Here is a 17,651-nt window from a genome sequence, read left to right as displayed (position 1 = left end):
GTGTGTGTGTGTGTGTGTGTGTGTCCGTCCCTCGTCCCCAGTGAGAGTTGGTGTTTAGAAATGGGACAAGTCCCTGTGGGAATAAAAACATGCATGAAAGAATTACTGAACAACTTACGCGCCTGTATACTGGGGCTCCCAAGGATTAATGAGTCTCGGAGTGTGTTGGTGACACCGATCTCATTAGTAGTACAAGATGCAAGGTGAAGGGCTAGGTAATTAAATTAACAAGGTGAGAGGCAAGGGAAGCTGAGTAAAAAGGCAGGATGCTCAGTAGATGCAGATTAATTAATGTGGCTCAGTGCAGGAGGGGGCAAGAAACTAGAGATTAAAATTTAACCAACCATTAATAGTGTGTAATCAGCAGAGGGGTAAAGTGGTCGAAGACTTGCTCTGTCAGTGAGCATCTCCGAGGATCAGCTTCACACAGACAAGGTTTACCTGTTCACAGCTTGTGGCGGGCATCTGAGGTGCCACACCACCAGCTTCTTCCCTTCAATTATTCAGTTCTTGAACCAAAAAGCATAACCCAAATCATTGCCTCAGTACAGTAAAACCGTCACCACTTTGACCACTTGCATTACTCCGGACTGAGACCTCCAAACCTATCCTCCACCCCCTCCCCACCCCACTGACACCCAACTCCTGCCACTCTTGACACCTCCATCCCATCTTCCTGATGTCCTCCATCCCCAAGACCCCTAGTCAGGTGCTTCACTCCCTCACTGGCATTTTCACAGGTGCAGGGTGACCACTGGAAGCAAGCTGGAAAGGGTTAACAACAGACCTCATTACCAGACACAGCCGCAAAGAGCCAGGTCAGAAAATCAGTTGTGACACAAAGTAGAGGGCACGGATCAGAACAGTTTACTGTCTTGCCCGGGGCAGGTGGGGGGTGGGTGCGAGAGAGCAAGGATACCTGATAGGACAGTTGTAAAGCATGAGAAATGGCGAGCAATGTTGTACAGAGAGCAGAAAGCAGAGGTGAGGAGATTAATGAGGAGGTCAAGACTAATGTAGTGGGGCAGATAGAGGCTGTGGCATCCACACTACCCAACAACATTCCCTGCAGTTAATTACACCTGTCAGGGGAATACAGTGAACCTCTCTGATAATTAAAGCGATTGTGCTTCTATCTGCATTCGAGGTTGCAATGAAATTATACCAACACTTCTAATTTACTCAGCACTAATTAACCTTTACACTGCCAGATCCTTGCCACCAGAATCCAATAATTCTGCCTCTTGCCCTTCCATGACACGACACTTTGCACAGTCTGCAGCATCAAGCAGGAACTCAGCCAAGCACCCGCCTTCCTTCTCAGGGACAGTGCAGCAAAGCCCAAAACCCTGCCTCTCCTCTCCCTAACCTCAGGGTCACTGGATAGTGATCTCTACTTCGGAGACCAACATCACAACATCCTTTAAGAGGGTGAACTCCGGCAAGGTGTCAGGTCCCAACTGCTGGAGTGTTCAAGAACATCTTCAATCTCTCACTGTTGCAGTCAGAGTTTACCACCCGCTTCAAAAAAGATATCAATCATATCAGTGCCCTGCCTCAACTGCTCTCGTCCAGTAGTAGTCACAGCTACTGTGATAAAGTGCTTTGGGAGAATTAACTCCTGCCTCAGAAAGGAGCTGGACTTACTGCTGTTCATCTAATGCTACAACAGATGTATAGCAGATGCAATCTCACTGGCTCTCCACTTGGTTTTGGAGCATCTAGATTACAGCAAAACATACATCAGTCTGCTGTTTATCAATTACAGCTCAGTGTTCAATACCATCATTTACTTCTATTAATCACCAGGCTTCAAAGCCTGGGCCTCTGTACCTCCCTCTGCAACTGAATCCTCGACTTCCTCATTGGGAGACCACAGTCAATATGATCAGTAATAGCATGTCTGGTCACTTACAATCAATACTGGTGCATCTCAGGGATGTGTGGTTAGCCCACTGCTCCACTCTCTCTACATTCATGACTGTGGCTTGTCACAGCTCAAACACCATCTATAAATTCAGAGGTGACACCACTGTTGAACAGCAGACCTCAGATGGAAAGGAGCAGGTGTACAGGAGTGAGATAGATCAGCTGGCTGAGTGGTGTTGCAACAACAACCTCACTCTCAGTGTCAACACGACCAAGGAATTGATTGTGGACTTCAAGAAGTCAGAGAGAACACACCAATCCTCAGTGAGTGGTCAGTGGTGGAAAGGGTGAGCAGCTTCAAGTCCCTGGGTGTCAACATCTCAGAGGATCTTTCCTGGGCCCAACACAGTAATATAATCACAAAGAAGGCATGCCAGCGACTATGCTTCAACAGCAGTCCGAGGAGATTTGGTATCTCACCAAAAGCTCTTGCTAATTTCTAGATGTGCAGAAGAGAGCATTCTGAGTGGTTGTATCACAGGCAGGTATGGAGGCTCCAATGGACAGGGTCACAACAGCTTCATCATGGACACAACTCTCCCTGTCATCCAGGCACCTTCAAGGGGAGATGCCTCAAGAAGGCAGCATCAATCATTAAAGATCTTCACCAACTGGTACATGCCCTCTTATTACTACCACCAGGGAAGAGGTACAGGAGCCTGAACACTCACACTTACTGTTTTAGGAACAGCCTCTTTCCCTCCACTATCAGATTTCTGAATGGCCCATGAACCCATGAACACTACCCTGTTGTTCATCTGTACACTATATATTTTGTATCTTATGGTAATTTTATGACTTTGAACTGTACTACTGCCAGAAAACAACTTACCTTACAACATATGTCAGTGATAATAAACCTGATTCTGAGGTTTGTAGATTCAGTCAGCTATATCATGGGCATAATCTTCAAAAGTTGGGGCCTCAAGATGGCAGCATCCACCATTAAGGACCCTCATCATTCGGACATGCCCTCTTCTTGTTACTATGATCAGGGAGGAGGGATAGGAGCCTGCAGACCCACAGTCTACAATTCAAGAAACAGTTTCATCCCCTCTGCCATCAGATTTCTGTACAGCCCATGAATCCTTGAACACTGCCTCACTGTTTCTTGTGTTTTGTTCTGTAATGTTTTTGCAGTGTACTGCTGCTGCAAAACAACAAATTTCATGCCATGTAAGACAGTGATAATAAGCCTGATTTTGATTTCCCCTCTCTCTAAGCCTGGCATCATAGGGCAGTGAAAGGGAGGAAGAACCCAGGTTGATTCCCCCTCACTGAGCAGTGACCAGGCGAAGGAACCCTGGCTGTTCCTATCCCTCTCTAACCCTGGGGTTGTTGGGCAGGGATGGGAGAGCAGGAACCCTGGCTGTTCCCATCCCTCTCTAACCCTGGGGTTGTTGGGCAGTGATGGGGAAGTAGGAACCCTGGCTGTTCCCATCCCTCTCTAACCCTGGGGTTGTTGGGCAGGGATGGGAGAGCAGGAACCCTGGCTGTTCCCATCCCTCTCTAACCCTGGGGTTGTTGGGCAGTGATGGGGAAGTAGGAACCCTGGCTGTTCCCATCCCTCTCTAACCCTGGGGTTGTTGGGCAGTGATGGGGGAGCAGGAACCCTGGCTGTTCCCATCCCTCTCTAACCCTGGGGTTGTTGGGCAGGGATGGGGGAGCAGGAACCCTGGCTGTTCCCATCCCTCTCTAACCCCGGGGTTGTTGGGCAGTGATGGGGAGCAGGAACCCTTGCAGTAGCTGTGAGCAGGAGGTCGAGCTCTGGCTGGACTGGTCTGTGGAGACAGTGTCACTCAGAAGAGACTGACAGATTGATGGATATTATACAAATCAAGGATGATGGGGTTCAGGTAGAAAGGTGTTGCTGAGATCAAATGTTGGCTGGATGTTGTAGGATGCTGGAGCTGAATGATCTATAACTGGTTCTGCTCACTGTGGAGAGTTTCTTCTCCCAATCCTGAGAAGCAGGGTTGGAACCCACGTTGGCCCTATCTGGGGACGGATGTCCTCCCCTAAAGACCAGTGCGACCACCTGTCGGTTTAACCACAAGGACCTGCAGATGTGTAGAACATGTGTTCCCGCTGCATACTCTGAATGTAAAAAAGCTGGTGAGCAATCACTCAAAGCTGAATGTAAAAGCAGTCAAATGCCCGACCGTACAAGCTCCTGGCACTTTAATGCATTTACAAGGTTCCCTGCTTTAACTCATTAAAAATCGCCTCATTAGTTTTTATTCTGATGTAAAAACCACCCATTTCTTGTTTGTTTGCAGCTAATGCTGCAGAGGGAGGGTGAAGGAGCCGGAGAACGCAGGTCCACACCATCTCAGGACACACCGGACAGGAGTATGAGAGACAGGGTCAGGGGCACACCCACACACAGTGCAGCTACACTCTCCTTCCTGCCCTCGGGGACCAGACTTAGCAAACTCCAACCCTGTTCAATTCAGGATCCACAGTGTGGGAAGAGCACTGGCAATAACTGGATGTCTGTACCCTGGGTGTGGGTGTCTGCACCTTGAGAATGGGTGGCTATACTCTGGTGGGTGTGTTAGGTGTGTATGCTGGATGTGAGTGTCTGTACACTGGGTGGGGGTGTCTGTACCTTGGTAATGGATCACTGTACCCTGAATGGGTATGACTATAACCTGGGTGTGGGTAACTTTACCCTGGGACTGGGTGGGTTTCCGCACCCTGAACACAAAGGGAAGCAGGTCTGCTCGAGTTCTGAGGAAAACTTTGAATAATATATTTCAGTTCCAAGCTGTTTTCAGCACAGAAACGAATGATAAAGACTAGCACAACAAGGTCTGAGACTCCAGATGAGTGGAAGGCAAGGCTTCCTCCCAGACAAACCATGCTCACGCCTGCCTGCGGCACCCAGGCGATGGCTATCCTGCCTGTCAAGTCTCCACCATATCTTCATTCAGGGAACTAGGTTTATTGATTGGCCACAGACAAGATTAATAGGTTCAGACCCTTATGAGAACAGTTACTGAGGCTGAAATGAAAAAGTGAAGAGACTGGCCATACTGCCCCTGGCGACACTGCAAACTTCCCTGCCGCTTAACCCCTTGTGGGCACTCCGACAAGGTGTTAGATCAGGGTGGAACTCAAGATAAGCAATCAAGTCCACACTGCTTACACCAGCCATGTCTTCTCAACCACAACTGTCCACAGTCAAAGTTCAAAGTAAAACTTATCATCAGAGTACATACATATCACCCTGAGATTTTTTTTTCTGTGGGCATATTTAGCAAATCTATAGAACAGTAACTGTAAACAGGATCTGTAAACTGCAAACAAACTGCAAGTACAGATAATAAATAATTAGCAATAAATAATAAGCATGAAATAACAAGATAAAAGAGTCTGTAAATGAGTGTAGTTATCCCCTTTTGTTCAAAAGCCTGATGGTTGACGGGTAGTAACCTGGTGGCGAGAGTCCTGAGGCATTTGTACCTTTCTTCTGATGGCAGCAGTGAGAAAAGAGCGTGGTCTGGGTGGTGAGGATCTTTGATGATGGATGCTGCAACATTTCATGTAGATGTGCTCAGCGGTTGGGAAGGTTTTACCCGTGATGTACTGGGCCGAATCCACTACCTTTTGTAGGATTTTCTGCTCAAAGGGTTTGGTGTTCCCATACCAGGCCGTAATGCAGCCAGTCAGCACACTTTCCACCACACATCCATAGGTTTGCCACAGTTTTTGATGGCATGCTAAATCTCCACAGACCCTTGAGGAACTAGAAGTATTGTGCTTTCTTCACAATAACATTTATATGATGGGTCCAGGACAGGTCTTCTGAGATAATGACTCACATGAACCTCTCCACCTTGGATCCTCCGATGATTACTGGCTCATGGACCTCTGGTTTCCCTCTCCCGCAGTCTACTATCAGTTCCCTGGTCTTACTGACATTGAGTGAGAGATTGTTGTTATTACACCACTCAGCCAAATTGTCAGTCTCTCTCCTTTGATACAGCCCACAGCAGTGGTGTTATCAGCAAACTGGTACATGGTATTGGAGCTGTACTCACCTACATACTCATAGGTGTAAAGTGAGTAGACAGGGGCTAAGTAACACACCTTTGCGGTGCTCCTGTGCTGATGGAGATTGTGGAGGAGATGTTTTTGCCAATCCGAACTGACTGGGGCCTGCAAGTGAGTTAATCCAGAAGCCAATTGAACAGGGGAGTACTGAGGCCTTGGTCTGTTTCTGATTATTTCAGGGGATGATGGTGTTTAATGCCAAGCTATAATCGATGTATGCATCTTTGATGTCCAGATATTCCTGGGTTGTGTGAAGAGCCAATGAGATAACATCCGCTGTAGACCTATTGCTTCAGGGATCCATCCAACATGCAACAGCCCATCCCACCGAGAACAAGAAGGCAGAGAGAAAAATTGACCCACTGGAAGGAACATCATATCTGTGGCTCTGTCCTTGATGAGAGCCCCGGACTCCATTCAAAAGGGTGATAATCATACCAGTGCCCAAAAAGAGCAGGGTGAGCTGCCTCAACAACTATCACCCAGTACACTCATACCTACTGTGATGAAGTGCTTTGAGAGGTTGGTCATGGCCAGAATCAGCTCCTGCCTAAGCAAAGAGCTGGACCCACTGCAATTTGCCCATCGCCACAGCGGGTCTATAGTGGATGTAATTTCACTGTCTCTCCACACAGCCTCGGATCACCTGGACAGTAGCAATGCCTACATCAGGTTGCCGTTCGCTGATTCCAGCTCAGCGTTCAACACAGTCATACCGTCAGTTCTAATCAACAAGCTCCAAAACCTGGGCCTCCGTACTTCCCTCTGCAACTGGATCCTTGACTTCCTCCTCAGGAGAGCACAGTCTGTGCACATCAGAAATAATATTTCCTCCTGGCAAACCTCAAGGATGCATGCCTAGCCCACTGCCCTAATCTCTATACACCCACGATTATGTGGCCAGGCACAGCTCAAACACTATCTATAAATGTGCTGATGACATAATTATTGTTGGCAGAATTTCAGATGGCGATGAGGAGGCACATAAGCCAGACAGATCAGCTGGTTGAGTGGTGTTGCAACAACGATCCTGCGTTCAACGTCAGTATGATCAAGGAATTGATTGTGGACTTCAGGAAACACACACCAGTCGTCTTTGAGGGATCAGAAGTGGAAAGGATGAACAGTTGCAAGTACTTGGGTGTCAACATCTCTAAGGATCTATCCTGGACCCAGCATATTGATGCAATTACATAGAAGGCATGACAGCAGCTTTATTTCATTAGGAGTTTGAGAAGGATTGGTATGTCATCAAAGCTTTCTATAGCTGTACTGTGGAGAACATTCTAACTGATTTCATCACAGTCTGGTATGCAGGGGCCACAGCACAGGATCAGAAAGAGCTGTAGAAAGTTGTAAACTCAGCCAGCTCCATCATGGGCACTAGCCTCCGCAGCATCCAGGACACATTCAAAAGGTGATGCCTCAAAAAGGCGGCATCCATTATTAAAGATCCCCATCACCCAGGACATGCTTTCTTCTCATTGCTACCATCAAGGAGGAGGTATAGGAGCCTGAAGACACACGCTCAACATTTTAGGAACAGCTTCTTTCCCTCTTCCATCAGATTTCTGAATGGACATTGAACCGATGAACACTACCTCAGTATCTCTTCAATTATAGTTTTCGTTACATATTGCAGTGTACTGCTGCCACAAAATAACAAATCTCATGACGTATGTCAGCCATATTAAATCTGACTCTAATTCGAGCGTTACAGAATACTACGACACAGAAACAGACCCTTTGACCCATCTAGTCCTTGCCAAACTGTTATTCTGCCCAGTCTCCATCGACGCTCCATATCCCTCCCATCCACACACTTATCCAGACTTCTGTTATATTTTGTAATTGAACCCACTGGCAGCTCACTTCACCTCGCACTACCCTCAGTATCTGATCAGTCTGCGTTCAGAGGATCTGAGAAAAATCAGCCAATATAACATGGTGGCAGTGGTGTATAACCACATAGAGCCACTGACCCAGGGACAACAGCAGAGTCCAGGGCCAACCGAGTTATCGACCGCAAAGACATCTCTGCCTCAACCTCTGCACACTGGAAATGACTGAACATAAAAAGTCAAAATACTCTACATGTGAGTGAGGGTTAGAAATTGGAGAAAATTAAGGGCAGAGGCCGATCGGAGGCAGAAAAAAAAAATGTGCTCATTGAAGACTTTCCATCAGTCTCCACTGAGCAGAAGACACTACTAGAGTCTTCTCAAAGGGGGGGTTACGGTTATAGAACACAGAACATTACAGTCCAGTACAGAGCCTTCAGCCCAAGATCTGCTCTAAAATCAATCTAACTTTTCCCTCCCACATAGCCCATTTATCTTTCATCCATCTGCACATAATCCTTTCATCGTATTAGCAGATGTAGTTCAAGTAGATTTTAAACCAGTTGGTTGTTGAGGGCCAGAGGCTCCAACCAAATACCCTCAGATTCAGGAGTGCTGCTTGTCGCAGATGTTCGAACGTTCTTCACTGTGTTTCTCTCTCGCCACAGATGCTTCCCAGTATTGTCTTCAGGTTTCCAGCATCTGCACTGTAATTCCTCACCAGTATCGACAGCCAAAGGTTCTCCTGACAACATCCTCCAGCATTTCAACAGGAAACCGCACCATGTGCACGCACAAAACACGCACATACATACACATGCACAAAATCAGTGCTCATGTACACGGACACACTCACAGATGTGGGGACACAAGCTGTGCCCTTACCTGCTGCTGTCCTGGGTGGGTTTAACCAGCCCCTGAGTTGAGTCCTCCCACACACTGTTAGCCATGGTGTTCCCAATGCCGGTCATCACCATGATCAGCTCAACCGGCCAGTCATCCAGGTCCAGGGAGCGCACCCGCGACAAGTGCGTTCCCAGGTTCCGATGGATACCTGAACATTCAATGCAGATCAAGGCTCCGAGGTTCAGACTCGCCCAGTCAGGATCTGTGAAAGAAAGCAGGTAACATTCAGCTATGGTGGAAATGAGAATGGTGTATCAGCCTGTAACATAGGGACACGCAAGAGCAGTGGCCAGTAATGCTACGAGCAGTGACCTGTAACAAGGAGACACATGTGCAGTAACCTGTAACACATAGGAGCAAAGGCCTGTAACATCAGGGATACACAGCAATAGAATCTAACACTGCTGGTAAAGACCCATAGGAGCCATGTGGCCTGTAACACATTGACACACAGGAGGCATGTGGCCTGTAACACATTGACACACAGGAGCAGTGGCCTGAAACGCAGGAACGCACAGGAGCAGTTGCTTGTAATGCAGAGACACAGAGGAGCAGTGGCCTGGAATGCAGAGGGCTGTGGTCTGTAACAGAGAGACACAAACTGACTCTGCTGACAGCTATAGGCAGCATAGTGTGTTGGGTAACCTCAGGATGTGAATAGGGCCTGCGAGGAGATCAGGAAAACTGCCCATTAGCCCAGTTACGTTCCATTTCCATTCGAGCCAGGAATATAGCCTGGGTGCGGGTGGATGGCTCTAGGTAAAAGGAGCAGGTCGGTGTGGTCTAGGTGGGCTTAAGAGTCTGCTTCTGTGCTCATCTCAATGGATCAGCACAGCCCACCACAACCCATCCACCTTCTCCAACACTCGGGCCCTCAAATTGCTGGCAGAGGGCATTGGGTGCAATTATCGCGTGCCTTGATCCTCATTACAGCCCCATTTGCGTGGCAGCGTAGCGGTTAGCGCGATGCTATTACAGCTCAGGCGTCCGAGTTTGGAGTTCAATTCCGATGTACGTCCTCCTTGTGGAATTGTGGTTTTCTCCAGGCCCTCTGGTTTCCTCCTATAGTCCAAAGACAAACCGCTTAGTAGGTTAATTGGTCATTGTAAATTGTTCCATGTCAAGGCTAGGGTTAAATCAGAGGTTGCTGGATAGTGTAGCTCGAAGGGCTGGAAGGGCCAATTCTAGACTGTCTGTCATTACAGCCCCATTTCATCCCACCTCGTCCCTGGTTACAGCCTCGTGCATGATATCCAGTGTTCCTATACTATTTCTCAGGACACAGTACTCACTGGGTGCATCGCAGTCAACGCAGAAGCTGTTTCCTCGCACGTTCCGGATGGACTGGATGGCTACGGCATCACTCTGGCTCCCCAGTCGAGACTAAATCAAACAGAGGAACGGTTACTTGATCTGGGCATCACTCCTCATTGTCCGAGGGCAGAACAGCTGAGTGGGAACTTTCTCTGACATCCGGTATAGGATGCCAGACACACATCACCTCCCACAGGGCCTTCCTCCCCAAAATCAGATGTATTTGTCCCATCCCCTGTGAAGTCTTCTCTCAGCGAATTCATCCCTTGTACAAGGTAAGGGAACATATAACAAACACTACACCACATACAAGCCCTTTGGCCCGTGATGTTGTGCCGACCTTTTAATCTAAGATAAGTTTAATGCTTCTCTCTCACATAGCCCTCCAGTTTTCTTTCATCCATGTGCCTATCTGAGTCTCATAAATGTCCCTAATGTATTTGTCCCTACCACCATCCCAACAGTGTGTTCCACGCTCCTACCATTCTCTGCGTAAAAGTCTTACCACTGACATCCCTTCTATACTTTCCTCCAATCAGCTATGTTCCCCTGTATTAACTATTTCCACACTGGGGGAAAAGATATCTGACTGTCCACTCTATCTATCCCTCTTATCAATCCATACACCTCTATCAAGTCACGTCTCATCCTCATTCCTCCAGAGAGAAAAGCCCTAGCTTGCTCAACCTTTTCTTACAAGTCATGCTCTCCAGTTGAGATCCTGGAATCCTCTATAAAGTTTCCACATCCTTCCTGTGGTACAAACCAGAACCAGAAGTGAACACAATACTTCCAGCGTGGTCTAAGCAGAGTTTTACAGAGCTGCAACATTATCACACAGCCCTTGAGCTCAGTCCTCCGACTAATGAAGGCCAACACACCATATGCCTTCTGAACCACTTGCATGGCAATTCTGAGGGATCTATGGACATGGACACCACCTATCTGTTCCTCCACACACCTAAACTGCTGCTGTTATACTGACACTCTTGTACTGAGCTACATCCCTGGGAAACCTGCACACAAGCTGGTTACAGTAATGCAAAAAGTGGGCTCTTTACTCCAGCAAGTCAGCTGCAGGTCCCATCCAGTATCAAACTGACCTGTGTCCGACAATTTCGTGTGCTTGAGACACAGACCAAGTACTGCTCTGTTGCACGTAATGTAACGATAAACCATTTTGATGAAAATGCACGTTATCTGATTTGCAAGTTTGCAGACAATTGGTGGAGATGTAGATACTGAAAAAGGTTGTCACAGGATTTGGCAGAACATAGATAGCTGTCAATTTGAGCGGATGAGTGGCAGGTGAGATTAGAACATAGAACAATGGAGCACAGGGAAAGGCCCTTAGGTCCACAATGTCTGTGCTGACTGCGATGCCGATCCAAACTAATCCCACCTGACTGCATGTGGTCCATATCCCTCCACTCCCTGCTTGTTAATGTGACTATCCAAATGCCTCTTAAATATTCCATCATACCTGCCTCCACCACCTACCTCGGAGTGTGGTCCAGGCACCAATAACTCTCTTTGTAAAAACCCTGCCTTGTAAATCTCCTTTAAAGCTTCCCCCCTCACTTTAAACCTTTGTCCTCTGGCCTTTGACAACTCCACCCTAGGAAAAAGACTGTCTACTCTATCTATGCCTCTCATTATTTTATAAACCTTTATCAGATCTTCTCTCAGCTTCTGCCAGTCTACGGATAACAATCCAAGTTTATCCAGCTGTTCATTATAGAACATGTCCTCCAATCCAGGGAGCATCCTGGTGAATCTCTTCTGCACCCTCTCCAAAGTCTCCATATCCCTCCTATAATGGGATGAGCAGAACTGTAGAAATACTCAAAATGTAGCCTGACTAAAGTTTTATATGGCTGCAACTTGACTTTCTGACATTTTTACTCAGTGCCTTGACCAATGGAGGCAAGCATGCCTTCTTTACCATCCTATCCACTTTCAGGGAGCTATGGATTCTCACCTCAAGATCCCTCTGTTCATCAATACTTCTAAGACTTCTGCTATTTACTGTATAATTTTCTCTTACATTTGACCTCCCAAAGTGAAACACCTCACACTTATCTAGAATAAACTCCACCCACCATTTTTATGCCTACATTTCCAAATGGTTTACATCCTGATGAATCCTTTGGCAACTTTCCCAAGCATCCACAACTTCACTACCTTTTGTGTCGTCTGCAAACTTACTACTTAGACTACCTAGATTTTCATTCAAGTCATCTATATACAGTGGATTCCGGTTAATTGGGACACATTGGAATGAGTACATTTTGGCAAAATTAGGTGGCTGCCTAATAAAAAAGACAAACTACCTTTTAACTGAGTAACAAATTATGTATTTAAATGAAATGCAGAACAAGTTAGAACACTACCAATACTACTACAGTACTATAAAACTGTATTTGTTCCTAATTGTTATCGACAGATGAATTAATCCAGTATACTCTACCATGTACTTTTGATTGATTGTGAATGAACAAAATTAGTGCAGACACCTCATGCTGATAATCTGATAATACAGGGGTCCCCAACCATTTTTTGCAACGCGGACTGATTTATTATTGACAATATTCTTGCAGACCGGTCGACCTGGGGTGGGGGGGTGGGGGCGGTGGTAAGGTTGCCAACAGACAAGAAATAGCAGTCAAATACGTTGTGTTTACCCCGACAAGACTACAATGACCATGAAGCTTTGCGCATGTGTGTACGTGCCGATTTTCTTCTACAAATCGTTTTTAACGATTCTGTTCGGGGAGGTGGTGGTAGTGTTAATCACGACCGGAATATAGGTGGTAAGTGGCTAATACACTCAATTTCATTTCTAAAAGGGTTTATCTAAATGAATTTAATATTAAACACACAACGCATATTTTCCTCATGAATATAGTGATAAGTCAGCTATCAGGGGAGGACAGGGGAGCTTGAAGTAAGTGTTGAACAAACATCCAGTAAAATGGTAAAGGCAGTTTTGATATTATCATTTAAAGAAAAATTGGATAGGTATATGGACAGGAAAGGAATGGAGGGTTACGGGCTGAGCGCAGATCGGTGGGACTAGGTGAGAGTAGCGTTTGGCACAGACTAGAAGGGCAGAGATGGCCTGTTTCCGTGCTGTAATTGTTATATGGTTATATAAGTCACTTATAAGTCAATAGCATCATAACATTTTAAGTAACGTTTGGATATTAAACACACAGCACATATAAAATCATTGCAACACACCAATATCGCTGAATCAGTGGGAGTCCTGGGCTTGTTTCCTTGCAATGAGATGGTCCCATTGAGCAGTGATGGGAGACAGCGATACTCGAAGGGGGTTCCTTATGTCCAGTCTATACCGCAATTTAGTTTTCGTTGCATTCATTGCAGAGATATGTTGGAAATGGAAGCAACGTTTTCAGTGCTTTCATGGCTATCTCAGGATACTTAGCCTCGAGTTTGATCCAGAATGCCGGCACAGATGTTATGTCAAACAAACTTTTCAGCCCACCGTCATTTGCAAGCTCAAGCAGTTGATCTCCTTCCTGCGCTGACATGGATGACGCGTGGGTCATCACCTCGCGTGCGTTCATGCTCAACAGTGGGTGTGACAGGGAATGAGGAAAGGTGCAGCTGACTCCTATCGCCAAATCATATCATTTCCATGCTTTGCAGCCCAGTGGTTGGGGACCGCTGTGATAATGGACCGCCATCATACAATGCTTTCAACAAATGCATTCCCCAAATCTTCATTTTCATTGTAACATTTGAGATGATTGTTGATACCTTCAAATGCTTCTTAGATTATAACCTATTGAGATAGTGAAGTCATTTCATTTTCACTCTCAGCTGTTTCTGGCATCTCTAAGCATGAATGCTTGAAACCTCAGTGAGCAAAATAGCAAAATAGTTCTAAATTGTCTTACTGCTTATTTCTTGCCAACTATCAGCAACCAAAAAAATCATTGTGTTTTAAACTCAAACAAACTCAAAAACTGTCGCTACTTAAAAACTATTCACTCTCAGCATGGTGTAGTGTCTAATGGCCACACAAACTCACGCAACCTTCACTAGTTAGAAACTGTTTAGCAATAGTCTCCTGTCCCAATTAAGCGGCACAGTGTCCCAAATAAATGAAGAGAATCCTGGATATTTTCTTGAATTCTTCACCAGGAAACCATAATCAGTGTGAATCCGAAATAACATCTCCTCCATGTTGGCAATTAATACTATCACACCTCAAGGATGCGTGCTTAGTTTAGTCCACTGCACTACTCTCTCTACACCTACAACTGTGTGGCTAGGCACACCTCAAATGCCATCTATAAATGTCCTGATGACATAATTATTACTGGAAGAATTTCAGATGGTGATGAGGAGGCATACAGGAGCGAGATACAGTGGCATGCACAAGGTTGGGTACCCCTGGTCAAAATTTCTGTTACTGTGAATAGTTAAGTGAGTAGAAGGTGAACTGATCTCCAAAAGTCATAAAGTTAAAGATGAAACATTCTTTTCAACATTTTAAGCAAGATTGGTGTATTATTTTTGTTTTGTACAATTTTAGAATGGAAAAAAGGAAAGGAGCACCATGCAAAAGTTTGGGCATCCCAAGAGATTTGAGCTCTGAGATAACTTTTATCAAGGTCTCAGACCTTAACTAGTTTGTTAGGGCTATGGCTTGTTCACAGTCATTGTTAGGAAAGGCCAGGTGATGCAAATTTCAAAGCTTTATAAATACTCTGACTCCTCAAACCTTGTCCCAACAATCAGCAGCCATGGGCTCCTCTAAGCAGCTGCCTAGCACTCTGAAAATTAAAATAAATGATGCCCACAAAGCAGGAGAAGGCTATAAGAAGATAGCAAAGCATTTTCAGGTAGCCGTTTTCTCAGTTCGTAATGTAATTAAGAAATGGCAGTTAACAGGAACGGTGGAGGTCAAGTTGAGGTCTGGAAGACCAAGAAAACTTTCCGAGAGAACTGCTCGTAGGATTGCTAGGAAGGCAAATCAAAATCCCCATTTGACTGCAGAAGACCTTCAGAAAGATTTAGCAGACTCTGGAGTGGCGGTGCACTGTTCTACTGTGCAGCGACACCTGCACAAATATGACCTTCAAGGAAGAGTCAACAGAAGAAAACCTTTCCTGCGTCCTCACCACAAAATTCACCATCATAAGTTTGAAAAGGAACATCTAAACAAGCCTGATGCATTTTGAAAACTTGTCCCGTGGACTGATGAAGTTAAAATAGAACTTTTTGGCCGCAATGAGCAAAGGTATGTTTGGAGAAAAAAGGGTGCAGAGTTTCATGAAAAGAACATCTCTCCAACTGTTAAGCACGGGGGTGGATCAATCATGCTTTGGGCTTGTATTGCAGCCAGTGGCACAGGGAACATTTCACTTGTAGAGGGAAGAATGAATTCAATGAAATACCAGTAAATTCTGGAAGCAAACATCACACTGTCTGTAAAAAAGCTGAAGATGAAAAGGGGATGGCTTCTACAACAGGACAATGATCCTAAACACACCTCAAAATCCACAATGGACTACCTCAAGAGGCGCAAGCTGAAGGCTTTGCCATGGCCCTCACAGTCCCCTGACCTAAACATCATCGAAAATGTGTGGGTAGACCTCAAAAGAGCAGTGCATGCAAGACGGCCTAAGAATCTCACAGAACTAGAAGCCTTTTGCAAGGAAGAATGGGTGAAAATCCCCCAAACAAGAACTGAAAGACTCTTAGCTGGCTACAGAAAGCGTTTACAAGCTGTGATACTTGCCAAAGGGGGTGTTACTACGTACTGACCATGCAGGGTGCCCAAACTTCTGCTTTGGGCTCTTCTCCTTTTTTGTTATTTTGAAACTGTAAAAGATAGAAATAAAAAAGTAATCTCGTTTAAAATATTAAAGAAATGTGTCATCTTTAACTTTATGCCTTTTGGAAATCAGGTCTTCTTTCACTCATTTAGCTATTCACAGTAACCAAAATTTTGACCAGGGGTGCCCAGACTTTTGCATGCCACTGTAGATCAGCTAGTTGAATGGTGTTACAACGGCAACATTGTACTCAATGTCCACAAGACCAAAGAATTGATTGTGGATTTCAGAAAGGGGAAGTGGAATCGGTGATCAGTTTCAAGTTCCTGGATGTCAATATCTCTGAAGATCTGTCTTGCCTCCAACGTACTGATGCAATTACAAAGAAGGCATGACATTATTCCATTAAGAGTTTGAGGAGAATTGGTGCATCACCGAAGATTCTGCAAAATTCAATGGATGTATCGTGATGAACATTCTAACTGGCTGCATCACTGTCTGGATTGGAAGGGCCACTGCACAGGATCAGAAAAAGCTGCAGAATGTTGTAAACTCAGCCAGCTCCATCGTAGGCTCTAGCCTCCCCAGCATCCAGAACACCTTCAAAAGGCGATGCTTCAAGATGGCTGCATCCATTATTAAGAACACCCATCACCCAGGACATGCCCTCTTCTCACTGCTACCATCAAGGAGGAGGTACAGAGCCTGAAGACATACATTCAACATTTCAGAAACAGCTTCTTTCCTTTGGCCATCAAATTTCTGAATGGACGATGAACCCGTGAACACTACATCATTACTTTCTTTTCTCTCTTTTTGCACTATTTAATTTAATGTTGTTATATATTTCTTACTGTAATTTATAGTTTTTAAAAGTATTACCCTGTATGTATTGCTATGTTGTGCTATTGCAAAACAACAAATTTCACAACATATGCCAGTAATATTAAACCTGATTTTGGTTCCAATGGTTTTTGTTCTTTAAGAGTTGTCCCAAATAAGTAGCTGCCCCAATTAACCAATTATTTGACCAAATTCACTAGAATCTACACTGAGTCCACACAGAAACAACTGAGACCAGAAGACCTTGGAGCAGAATTGGGATATTCGGTCTATCGAGTCTGCTCTACCATTCCATCATGGTTTTATTATGTCTCTCAATCTCATTCTCCTGATTTCCATTAGTAACCTTTGATGCACTGATTAATCAAGAACCTCTGCCTTAAATATATCCAATGACCTGGCCTGCACAGCTGCCTGTAGCAAAGAATTACACAGATTCACCACCACCTGGTTAAAGAAATTTTTCCTCATCTCTGTTGTAAATGGATGCCCTCTTTCCCGAGGCTAGGTCCTCTGGTCCTAGACACCCCCATGACAAGAAACATTCACTTCGCATGCACTTTATGGAGACTTTTCAAAATTTGTTAGGTTTCAGTAAGTTGCCCCCCATCATTCTTCCAAATTCACTGAAGTCATCATATGTTAACCCTTTCATTCCTCTGATCATTCTTGTGAACCTCCTCTGGAATTTCTTCAATGCCAGCACATCTTTTCTTAAATAAGGGGCCCAAAACTGCTCTCAATATTCCAAGTGTGGTCTGACCAATGCCTTATAAGGCCTCAGTGTTACATCCTTGCTTTTGTATTCTAGTTCTCTTGAAATAAATGCTAACATTGCATTTGACTTCCTTACCATCAACTCAACTTGCAAATTAACTTTTAGGAAATCCTGCACAAGGACTCCCAAGTCCCTCTGCACTGATGAGTTCTGAATTTTCTCCCTGTT

General features: G+C 45.2%; 1 protein-coding gene across 4 annotated transcripts in view; it reads right to left on the bottom strand.

Moving 5' to 3' along the window:
* LOC134353179 (arf-GAP with GTPase, ANK repeat and PH domain-containing protein 3-like) overlaps positions 1–17,651 on the bottom strand; it is a 545,439-nt gene that overhangs the window by 29,320 nt on the left and 498,468 nt on the right. For 2 of the 4 annotated variants that reach the window (XM_063061195.1, XM_063061176.1), the window contains exons 13-15: positions 15,852–15,908; positions 10,028–10,118; positions 8,715–8,937 (exon numbers count right to left, since the gene is read on the bottom strand). In XM_063061195.1, coding sequence (XP_062917265.1) covers positions 8,715–8,937; positions 10,028–10,118; positions 15,852–15,908 — 371 coding nt within the window. The remainder of the gene's footprint in view (positions 1–8,714; positions 8,938–10,027; positions 10,119–15,851; positions 15,909–17,651) is intronic. The other 2 variants (XM_063061204.1, XM_063061185.1) reach the window with 1 other exon arrangement.

The sequence above is a fragment of the Mobula hypostoma genome, chromosome 1 (genome assembly GCF_963921235.1).
Source record: "Mobula hypostoma chromosome 1, sMobHyp1.1, whole genome shotgun sequence".
Taxonomy (NCBI): domain Eukaryota; kingdom Metazoa; phylum Chordata; class Chondrichthyes; order Myliobatiformes; family Myliobatidae; genus Mobula; species Mobula hypostoma.
Note: the sequence above shows the minus strand (reverse complement) of the source record. Positions and strands in the feature narration are given on the sequence as shown.